Here is an 11377-nt window from a genome sequence, read left to right as displayed (position 1 = left end):
AAGCATTAATTTAACTTAAGAATGGTTTAATTTCTCATTTGGTCCTTTGGTTATTTAAAGATCTATGGCAATAATCTTTTACAATTTAGTCTCTGTACCTTAAGTAACTACAAATTTGACAAAATCAAGGGACCAAAATTTAATAAAATTTAATACAAACCTCACAAATATTAAATATTAATATTTATAAACTCAAACATCAGAAATGGGGTTCCAAATCGCCATTTTTGACACCACTAAAACACGAGTTGTTACGAGAAGCTAGTGAAGTGCTTCTTATGTTGTGGTACGCATAGGATGTAGGATTGTTCTAAGCGATTTAAGTTATCATTGAGTAGTAAAGATGTTGAAGTAGAGCCAGAGAGTGAAGCTTTAAAGCTTCAGTTGATGATACCTAATTTTGCAAAAGCGAATAGGGATCGTAAGCAAAAAGGGTTGATGTATGCGGACATCAACATCGCATGTAACTTCCCAAATTTTGGGCCTAGAAGTATTAGGTTTTGAGCAGGGGTACAGTTAGGAGGATACACATAAATATTTAGTTGTGTAAGAAAGTAACACAAATGCATGTCTGCTTCAGTGGTTATATGCTTTGGGAAGTGCCTGAGAAGTCTTGGGTTCAAGCCTTGGCTTATGCAAAAACTTTGCTTTTTAAGGATAAAACCCCTATCTTTGGTCAGTAGAGTTATAAGTAAAAATTATTAGAACATGACAGAATGGGTCTACTGGTCTAGTGGATAGTGGCGTGTGGAGTTTGCTTGGGGTCTGAGGTTCGAATCCATGCTTGCACAAATAGAGATTATTTTTACTAGTGGCCATAGGAGGAGGTTGTGTTTGACTGAAACACTACAGAGAGGAGTGGAGTTTGAATTGGTCATGGAGGGATTGTAGGAAGGAGTTGTGGAGAGATATAAGGAGAGATTTTAGGAGGAAATTAAGAGGATTTGAAGTGGAGGAGGTGTTGGTGCCGAATTAGGATTGTAGGCACCTAGTGATTTCGGTTTTGGAAGAATTCGGCTTTGGCTTAGTGTCTTTTCTGTCCATATCATTTCTGCAGTTTCTTTTGGTTTCTTTTCACTTCCTTGTTTGAGGCCAATTATAGCTTGGACCATTCAACAATCTTTTTCTTCACTTTACGATTTTGTTCTCCTCTACTCTTCAACTTGCCATGCTCTCCCTTTTGTTTAGTTGAATACCTTCCTTTCTCCCTCAATCCATTTAATTTTTTTGGGCTAATTCTCTTCTTCTTCCTCTTCCTTTTTCAACCAATATCTTTTCTTTGATCTAGTACTCTTTCTCTGGTGGTGGCTTGGCCGAATATCACCTTTTCATCTACTCTCTCTGTGCCAAATTCTTCTTCTTTTCTATGATCTCTGTGGTAATTGCAGCTATTCAATTTTCCCACTATTTTCCTCTCTGTCGTATTTATATTCCTCATCTAACACTTCCTTTTACTGTCAACAATTGCTAGGGGTGTGGTTGTGCTAGCTCTTGCCTCTGTCATAGAGGGTGATTGTTGTGAAGATAGACCTATTGCTTCCTTTTGTTATATAAACGAGTTTACATTTCTGGTAAGTTATTTATGCTTGGTTCAATTCATGTGTGCAGGTAATATGATTAAGGCTGATAGGTTTGGGTGAAATGCAGGTGATCTCTAAGGGCCTATAGTTAGTTTCCTGCAACGATTGAAGGGTGAAAGCCTAAATCAGTGATTAAGGCAAGTGATAATCCACCCTATTTAATAAGTATTGAAAAGAGCCGTTAACTCTATTATCAGTTAATTAATGGAGTAGTTTGATCGAATCTAGGTTTCGGTGTTCGTGGGTTGCGCGCACTTTCACGAACAAGTGTCTAATCACACTGCCATTATCGTAAATTGGCAAAAGCCAGATTAGGTGATCGTTGACACTACACGAGCGTGCGCTCACTCCTATGGTAAACTGAATGCATAAACGTGGGCGTTTGATCGTAGAGGCCGCCATGAGCGATCTCATGGGCATAGGTCATTTTGGGCCATGTGGGGCCGAAATGGGCCGTGTGGGCCCTACGCACTTGTGGGCCCCACACAAGTAAATCACACAGATGTGTGGAGAATATTGGGCCAGGCTGTGTAGTTCACATGGCCAAGGCCATTTTTGGGCCTTGTAGGTTGCCTGTGTGGCCCACAAGGGCCGCATTATGGGCCTTGGGCCCATTTTCACTGTTGGACTGTTAAGGTTGCACGGGTCGCCCGAGACGACTGTGACCTACTGTTGGGTCGGTAAGTGTACCTAGACCCCCTAATGGATAAAATGACTAAAATGCCCCTACATGGTAAATTGACTGTATTGCTCCTATGTGATATATGTTGATGTTTTAGCATGCTATTGTAACTGTGTTGAGTACATGTATAATATTATGTTATAACATGACATGTGGCCTGATGCATTGCGTGGGGTGGGTTTTTATATGATTGGAGGAAGTGTACTGCACTGCCAGCTTTGCTGCAAATCACTGATGGCTTTAAGCTTATTATACTGGCAGCTCTAATGCAAATACTGTTTAGTACCACAACCAGTGCTAATTCTGGAGTGTAGGGATGGGTGGGTTGATTATATCCCCACATGGAGTGTAGGGTTGGATGGAGATGGTGAGTAGAGGCTGGATGGGTAGGACTTGCATACTGTTTACTGATACTGCACTGTTTACTATTACTGAATTGGGCCAAGGCCCAGACACATGACTATTCTATATTGAGATGGGCTAAAGCCCAAACTGATATTGCCACTGTTACTGGTATGGGCTTAGGCCCAGATTGTATTTGTTCACTGTATGTTTGACTGTCTGTTTATTAGGGGATTACACACTGAGTTTTCGTAAACTCACCCCTCTGTTTATCTGTACAAGAAATCCCCAGCCTTAGACGGATCGGTGCTGCGAGGGATTCAGAGGTGGCCGCTCCTGCTTTATATTTGACTTTTATTTACTATTAAATTTCAAATTGGGTATTTATTTATCTAATAAGGCCTCTTTAAATTTTTTAACTTTTAAATTGGGGTTTTATTTATTTGATTATATCTGCTAGTGATAGGAAAATTAGAGTTTTCAAAAGCAACAATGTTTTTACAAAGGAAACGCAAGTACTCAACTGTTTTAAAAAGCTTCCGTAATAAAATGATTTTGGAAATGAATAATTATTTTTAATCAAATACCTTTTGATTGGGACGCAAGATTTGATATGAACGACACTTTTCTAATTCATATTAAGATCACACAAAGAGTTTAAATAGAGAATGGTTTTCTCAAATGACATCTAGCTTTGCTAAAAACACTTCAATGTGACATCGCTAGATTCGGCCGTAACATCCAGGCCGGGTTTCAGATGTTACATCGCAGGATAGAGGAACAATGCTTTTATTAATATGGGGGCTATTGGGACCACCGGTATGCCCTGTGGCGCAATGGAAAAAATATTTCGATGATCTATAGCCAAGGATCCATGTAGGAGGAACAAATCGGGTTGAAATAAGGTTGAAAATATACCTTCTTTACTAGAAGCATTGAAAGGATGTTGATGATTCGATGTTGATTCCAAGCCACAATAAAAACGTCCTGGCCTTTACATAGTCTACCCATAAAAAATGAACAACTGCTTTCTCTTGAACATTTCAGAGAGAATTAAAAATTGTTGTTAGAACTTTTAAATTATTAAGTTGGTAACCTTGACACACTAAGGGATTATCATCCTTTTATCCTCTTTGATATCACATATTAAAAAGAAAAATCAAGATTATTCCTTTATTAATAGAGAAGGCAAACGAAAAGTTAGAAAAAGGAATTATATTCTTTCCAAAAAAATAAATGAGTATTCCCTTATTAATATAGAAGACAAATGAAAAGTTACAAAAAAAGAATTATATTCTTTCCAAAAGATAATTAATTTCAATGTATTTTATATTTTGACCGAAATTAATTAATATAATTGTTTATCTTAATAAATTTGGTAAAATATATACAATTAATATTTTGCTTAAACAACAAAATAGTACTTAAATTATAGTAGTTTTCCCAAATTGGTACCTAAACTATTAAACGGTTAGCCAGATTATCCCAATTGTTAATCCCGTTAGAAAAAAATTTAGCCAATCATAACTTGCCACGTAGATCTCTATTTATTTTACCCATTTTCTTATATTTTCTTCTCATCAAACAAATTTTACAAGACTTTTTTTTTTATATTTTCTCATCAACCAAACACCCAAAAAAAATTGTTTACTTCCTTTTACAAAGCTTCTTCCATCTTCATCTGCTTTTACCATTTTCAAGCTTCATTGTACAAAATAATCAATGGGGAAACCTAAATAACATTTCTTCTTCTTCTTCTTTTAAATATATTAAAACCAAAATCTGAAACAAATCGTAAAAAGCGAGGACTTTATCAAATGAAACTGTTAGAATTCTCCTATAAAGCCACAGAATTAAAGTAGAATTAGTCCAGAAATGGGTTGACCATTCTCACATACATCAAGTATAAATAACAATAGAGGTTACAAGGTCGATGAGGAGAATTCAAAAAAAAAATCTAATTTAATAATATCCTGAACACTAAAGTAATCAAACACACAATAAGTAGAATATAAAATAAGAGCAAACCAGAGAAGGATTTGGAGTGGAGATTCGTGGTTGTAACTCCATGGGAGTTTGATTTTGAGTGAGTTAGAGAGAGGAGGAAGAAAAATATTATGGTGGAAGCGGAGCAAGACAATGAATAAAGTTCTACTGCTACTACCCAAGAAAGTTTCAGTTCCGATTATTCTCTTTTTTTCTCACCTAACCTAAGTAACTTCCTATTACCCACTTTTTCAGTTTAGTTTCCTTCATATTACACATAAAAAAAAATCTCATGGCTGCAACTAGATGGCATACTTACTTCTTGAATATGGTAAAAGAAGTTGAAACTTGAAAATGATAAAATGGTTGAAGCTTTGTACAAGGAAGTAAACAAATTTTTTGGGGTGTTTAGTTGAAGAGAAAATGTGAGAAAATCTAGTAAAAAATCTTTGATGAGAAGAAAACATAAGAAAATGGGTAAAATAAATAGAGATCTATGTGACAAGTTGTGATTGGTTGAAATTTGTTTTCTAACGGGACTAACAGTTGGGGTAAAATGGGTAACGGTATAATAGTTTCGGTACAAGTTCTGACAAAAAAAAAAGTTTAGGTACCAACTTGGGAAAACTATTATAATTTAGGTACCATTTTGTTGTTTAAGCCTTAATATTTTCTATGAATCAAATTCATATATTAATTATATTCTTTCCAAAAGAATATTAATTTCCATGTCTTTTATATTTTGACTGAAATTAATTAACATATTTGTTTATATTAATAAATTCGGTAAAATATATACAATTAATATTTAGTATGAATAAAATTCATATATTAATTATTTATATGTTCTCTATTTGTGTACATATAATGTTTTTAATATTTAACTATCAAATTAAATTAATTCAACAATTAATTCAATTCATGTGACAACTAAATACAATATAAATACAATATACCAAATTTATTTGGATTTTGTTCATTTCAACTATAGAATGTGACCCTGTAGACTCTTGTAATGTTGGTGGTAATACTAGAACATTTCTAACATTACAATCAATGAGTTGCATCATTGCCACCTAGGTTAGAAGAAGTCGTGATTCTACGTAACCTTTTTGTGATAATCTTTTTCATGTATTATATGCTTAATATCTAGATTGGACACAAGTCATGGAATAGTCACACTTGTATAAACCAATCTCATATCTCTTGATTTTCTAAGCACTAGAATAAACAAATAAGTTTGATATCCCATTTCAACTTATTCGAACATGGCCATGCATTTCTAGTCTCACTCCATCAAGAGGTCTAAGATATTGCTCCGATTATGTAGAAAGGATAGATCCTATCTTGATCAACCATATCCCACTACATGAATTGTGGTATATCTAGCATCAGTCTTTATAGTACAACCTGTTACGGTAGACATTTTGACTATATCAAAATATACGACTCACAGTGTTGGGACGATGATGATCTCAAGTTTAAGGATCATATACATAGTTATCACTATAAGTAATTTTGTGACTGTTACAAAAAAACCCAACAAAGATACTTATAGCGGGTCAGCCCAATATGTTGTTTTCTAACACTTACTCATGTATTGATTTTGACATCCCTATGTCAATGACAACTCTTTGTCATCAATCAATTACACATTAGTCTCAATGCATTATTGTTGTTCAAGCCCACCATAATACTTGACTAAGGACCTTTTAAGAATAATCATATTTTCTTAGGACTTTATTACAATTCAGTTTATATACACAGAAAAAGAAACTAAAATAATAATGGCAATGCCTTATATTAATAAAAAAGGTAAAATGAGTATGTTATTACAATAATATCAGGATTGGTCCTTGGGCATACTCTAACAATCTCCCACTAGCACTAATACCAATCAATCATATATCTAATACTGAGTAACTTAGTACGATGATCATGCTTCTGCTGTATCAGAGGCTTCGTCAGTGGATCAGTGATGTTGTCATCTGTTGGTACACTGCATATTTTCACATCTTCTCAATCAATTATTTCTTGAATGAGATGAAAGCACCTAAGTATATGTTTAGATCACTAGTGAAATCTGGGTTCCTTTGCTTGTGCAATAGCATCGTTGTTGTCACAACGATGTTTTATAGCATCTGGTATGCTAGGCATAACCCCTAGTTTAGATATGAACTTCTTAATCCAAACAACCTCTTTTTTAGCCTCACTAGTTGCAATATACTCGGCCTCAGTTGTAAAATCAGCTATTGTATCTTCCTTTGAACTTTTCTAGCTTACAATACAACCATAAGGAAAAACAAAAAACTCGATTGCGATCATGAATCATCCTTGTCAGTTTGGAAACTAGCATCAATGTAACCTTTTACACTTAGCTCTTCCTCACCTCTATATATAAGGAATGTATCCTTAGTCCTTCTCAAGTACTTAAGGATATTTTTAACTGTGATCTAATGACCTTAACTAGGATCTACTTGTTACTGACTTGTCATGTTTAAAGTATACGATACATTTGGATGAGTACATAGCATGGCATACATGATAGATCCAATACCTGAAGCATATGGAATCTTATTCATACGTTCTCTCTCTTGTGAAGTTGAAGGGTACATTTCCTTTGAGAGTGAATAACATGTCTCATAGGTAGGAATCCTTTCTTAGATTCTTCCATACTAAACCATTTTAGTACTTTATCTATGTATGTACTTTGGCTTAGACCTAGGAGTCGCCTTGATCTATCTCTACAGATTTTGACTCCTAATATGTATGTAGCCTCGCCTAAGTCCTTCATAATAAATGAACTTCCTAACCAAGTCTTAACAGTCTGTAGGTTAGGTATGTTATTTCTTATTATAAGTATGTCATCTACATACAGTACCAATAATACTATAGTCCTCCCACTAATTTTCTTGTAAACACAAGACTCATCTTCATTTTTGATAAAACTAATCTCTTTCATCGCATAACTAAAACAAAACTTCCAACTTCGAGAAGGTTGCTTTAATCTATAAATGGATCTTTGTAGCTTACATATCTTACCAGAATATTTTGGAGCAACAAAACCTTCAGGTTGTGTCATGTACACATCCTCTTCCAGTTTCCCATAAGGAAAGTTATTTTGATGTCCATCTGTCAAATTTCATAATCATGAGATGCAACTATTGCAGGTAAGATCTAGAGTGGATTTAAACATAGCAACAGGAGAAAAGGTGTTGTTATAGTCGACACCATGAACTTGTTGAAAACCTTTAGCGACTAATCCCCCATTGTATGTTTGTATATTACCATCCATGTCAATTCTCTTTTTGAAAACTCGCTTGCACCATATGGGTTTAACCCCTTCAGGTGAGTCAACCAAGACTCACACTTGGTTTTTTGACATGCAATCCATCGCAGACCTCATGGCCTCAAGCCATTTCTCAGAATCTAGGCTTGCCACCGCTTCTTGATAAGTTCTATCCTTATCTTGATCCATAAGTAGAACATCACCATGTGTTGTAATGAGAAATCCATATCTCTTAGGTACATGGGGTTCTCTTAAAAATCTTTGCGGTAGTTGTGTTTCCAAAACGGTCGATTGTGCTGCAACAATTGGTGGAACCTGTTGTTGTTCGATCTTTGGTTTTTGTTCTCAAATTTCTCTGAGTTCTATTCTTCTACCATTTCCTTTCTTAGTGACAAACTATCTTTCAATGAAGACTCTTTTTCGAGCAACAAACACTTTGTTCCCAATAGGATTGAAGAAATAATATCCTTTAGTTTCCTAAGGATATCCCACAAAGATGTACTTTTAAGCTTTGGGTTCAAGCTTAGCAGACGTCTAAAGTTTAATATAAGCTTCACAATCCCAAATATTCATGAAAGACATACTAGGACACTTCCTAGACCGCATCTCCTATAATGTCCTTTGAATTGATTTAGATGGACCACGATTTAGTGTGAAAGCAATTATTTCAAGTGTATGCCCCAAAAAGAAGTAGGAAGATCAACATGACTAATCATTCATTGAACCATGTCTAACAGTGTTTGATTTCTCCTTTCAGAAACTCTATCCCATTGTGGAGTACTAGAAGGTGTAAGTTGTGAGACAATCCCACATTCCTTTAAAAACTTATCAAACTCTAAGCTTCAGTACTCTCCTCTTTAATTTGACCAAAGTGCCTTAATAGTTTTATCTACTTGGTTTTGTACTTCATTTTTAAATTCCTTGAAATTTTCAAGGGCTTCAGATTTATGGAACATAAGATAAGTATACTTATATCTACTAAAGTCTTCAGTTAAAGTAATGAAGTTTTGAAAACCTTCTCTGGCTTGTGTGTTCATTGGCCCACATACATCACTATGTATTAAGCTCAATAAATCACTAGCTCGCTCACTTTTACTATTAAAAGGAGTTTTAGTCATTTTACCCAACAAGCAGGAATCACATATATTCAATTGTTCAAATACAAAAGAATTCAAAATATCATCTTTATGGAGCTTTGATATGCACTTCTCACTTATATGACCTAAACGAAAATGCCAAAAATAAGTTTGATTAGAGTCATTTAGTTTTTATCTATTAGTATTTATGTTATAAATGGATCTATCTTGATCTAAAATGTAGAGGCCAATTACTAATTGTGCTGAACCATAGAAAACATTATTAAGATAAAATGAATAACAATTCTTCTTAATAATTATCTCAAAACCAATTTTGTCTAAACAAGAAATTGAAATAATGTTTTTAGTCAAACTGGGCACAAAAAAACAATCCTCTAAAATTAAATCAAGTCCACTAGGTAATTATAAAATATGAGTTCCTACAGCTAATGCAACAACTCTTGCTCCATTCCCAACCCGTAGGTCAACATCTCATTTAGCCAGATTCCTACTTCTTTGTAGTCCCTGTACAGAGGTAAAAATATGATAACCACATTTGGTATCTAATACCGAAAAAGTAGATGTTTATAAATTAATATCAATAACATAAATACTTAAAGCAGACGCTTCGTTTTCCTTTGCCTTCTTGACCTCTTCAAGATAGGCAAGGCAGTTCCTCTTCCAATGTCCGGTCTTACCACAATGGAAACATTTTCCTTTCTTAGTAATTCTTCTTTTAGATTTCAATGCAGCTTTTCATTTGTTGGGCTTGGACTTGGCATTGTCCTTAGGCTTTGCCTTTCCTTTTCTCTTGTCCATGCGGACCATTAGAATGGGCTTAGGCCTAACCTTTTTCATGTTACTTTCAGCATTTTGTAACATGTTAAGCAACTGTGGCAAAGTCTTATTAATCTTATTCATGTTGAAATTAAGGAAAATTTGGCTAAAACTATCCGGCAATGATTGCAGGATGACATCAGTTGCCAACTCCACACAAAGAGGGAATCCTAGTTTTTCAAGGCTTTCAATATAGTCTATCATCTTGAGAACATGAGTTCCCACAGGAGTTCCCTCCACCATTTTGTATCAAAATAGAGCTTTAGAGCCCTTGTACCTTTCTTGACATGCTTGCCCCTCATGTAATTCCTTGAGGTGCTTGATCATATCATAGGTAACCATATCCTCATGTTGCTTTTGAAGCTCAGGAGTCATGGTGGCAAGCATTAGACATCCTATGTCTAACATGTCATCAAGATGCTTCTTATAAACATCCTTGTCAACTCTAGAGGCATTAGTTATTAGTTCATAAGGAACAGGTTCTTCAATGACATGTAATTTCTATTATTGTTTGAGGACAATCCTCAAGTTACGAAACCAGTCAAGGAAGTTGAAACCATTCAACTTGTCCTTCTCAAGGATCGATCGCAATGATAAAGAACTTGTGTTATTTGTCATAATTAATCTACAATAATGAAATATGCTCATGAGTACATTTACCAATTTTATTATAATCATTAAAAGGACTTTTATTAAATGATGCTCCCACTATTTTATTCAAAATTAGTAACCCTCATTTTTTAATTCTGGAAAAACTTTCTCTAAAATTTTCTAGTGGATAAAAATACATATTTCACCTCTTGTTAAGTCAACTTTGGCTTTACTCTCAAGATTATGGTTACTTAGGTGAGCAACACATACTAATTACATCACATGTAACTCCTCTATTTTGTTCCAATCATCTCATAATTTATCCAAATCTCTTGTATTTAATCCTGTTAAAGTAACCTAGTAAAGTTATTAACCAATATCATAACCGGCGAATATCACTTGCTTATTCTTCGCGTTTGACCAAGACAGATACATGTATTTTGCTTTAGCAGAACCCACATTGTATCGATCGAGACTTTAATGAGGATAAATATTGGAAGGAAATCTTAACTTAATATTTTATTGAGGGGTTTTTAAATTAAATTAACCTCACCATTAGTGATCAACATTTGTTCATTTAATCTTTTTATTGATCTTATCAATATCCTATAACATGCATGCTAACATATCATCAATTGTATCATATACAAGAAACATATAAAGCATTAAATAAATTCAATGGCTATAGCCCATAAAACTAAAGTGGTTCCTCCCAAGCCAAAGGGAAAACCGTAGGGAATCCTAAGGGTTTATGTCACTTCTCAAGCTTCTTTTCACTTTAGGTAGCCTAACCTTCTTTTCCTCTAGTCCATATCAACTCGTACAGTTATAGAAACTCATTTTATATACAAGGGAGTAAAATGAGAAGAAAAGTACAAGAGAAATATAAAGAAGCACGACACGCGGATCGTATTTATAAAATTACAACCTTTGCAAATAATAAATTAAATGGGTTATCGGGCTATAACCATACATTTCCAAACACTGTGCATAT

The 11377-nt window shown here is 34.5% G+C and overlaps 1 protein-coding gene across 1 annotated transcript; it reads right to left on the bottom strand.

The window, feature by feature from the left end:
- Positions 1–9711: 9711 nt before the first annotated feature.
- Positions 9712–10035, bottom strand: LOC107960928 (uncharacterized). The gene has a single exon (XM_016897179.1). It carries the CDS (start codon positions 10033–10035, stop codon positions 9712–9714), a length of 324 nt encoding a protein of 107 aa, XP_016752668.1.
- Between the last annotated feature and the right edge of the window lie 1342 nt (positions 10036–11377).

The sequence above is a fragment of the Gossypium hirsutum genome, chromosome A08, assembly GCF_007990345.1.
Source record: "Gossypium hirsutum isolate 1008001.06 chromosome A08, Gossypium_hirsutum_v2.1, whole genome shotgun sequence".
In the NCBI taxonomy this organism is placed as follows: domain Eukaryota; kingdom Viridiplantae; phylum Streptophyta; class Magnoliopsida; order Malvales; family Malvaceae; genus Gossypium; species Gossypium hirsutum.
The sequence above is the reverse complement of the archived record's forward strand: the minus strand, read 5'-3'. Positions and strand labels throughout refer to the sequence as shown.

Coding starts and splice junctions, on each gene's coding strand:
- LOC107960928 (XM_016897179.1), bottom strand. CDS start 10,035: ATGGTGGAGGGAACTCCTGTGGGAACTCATGTTCTCAAGATGATAGAC.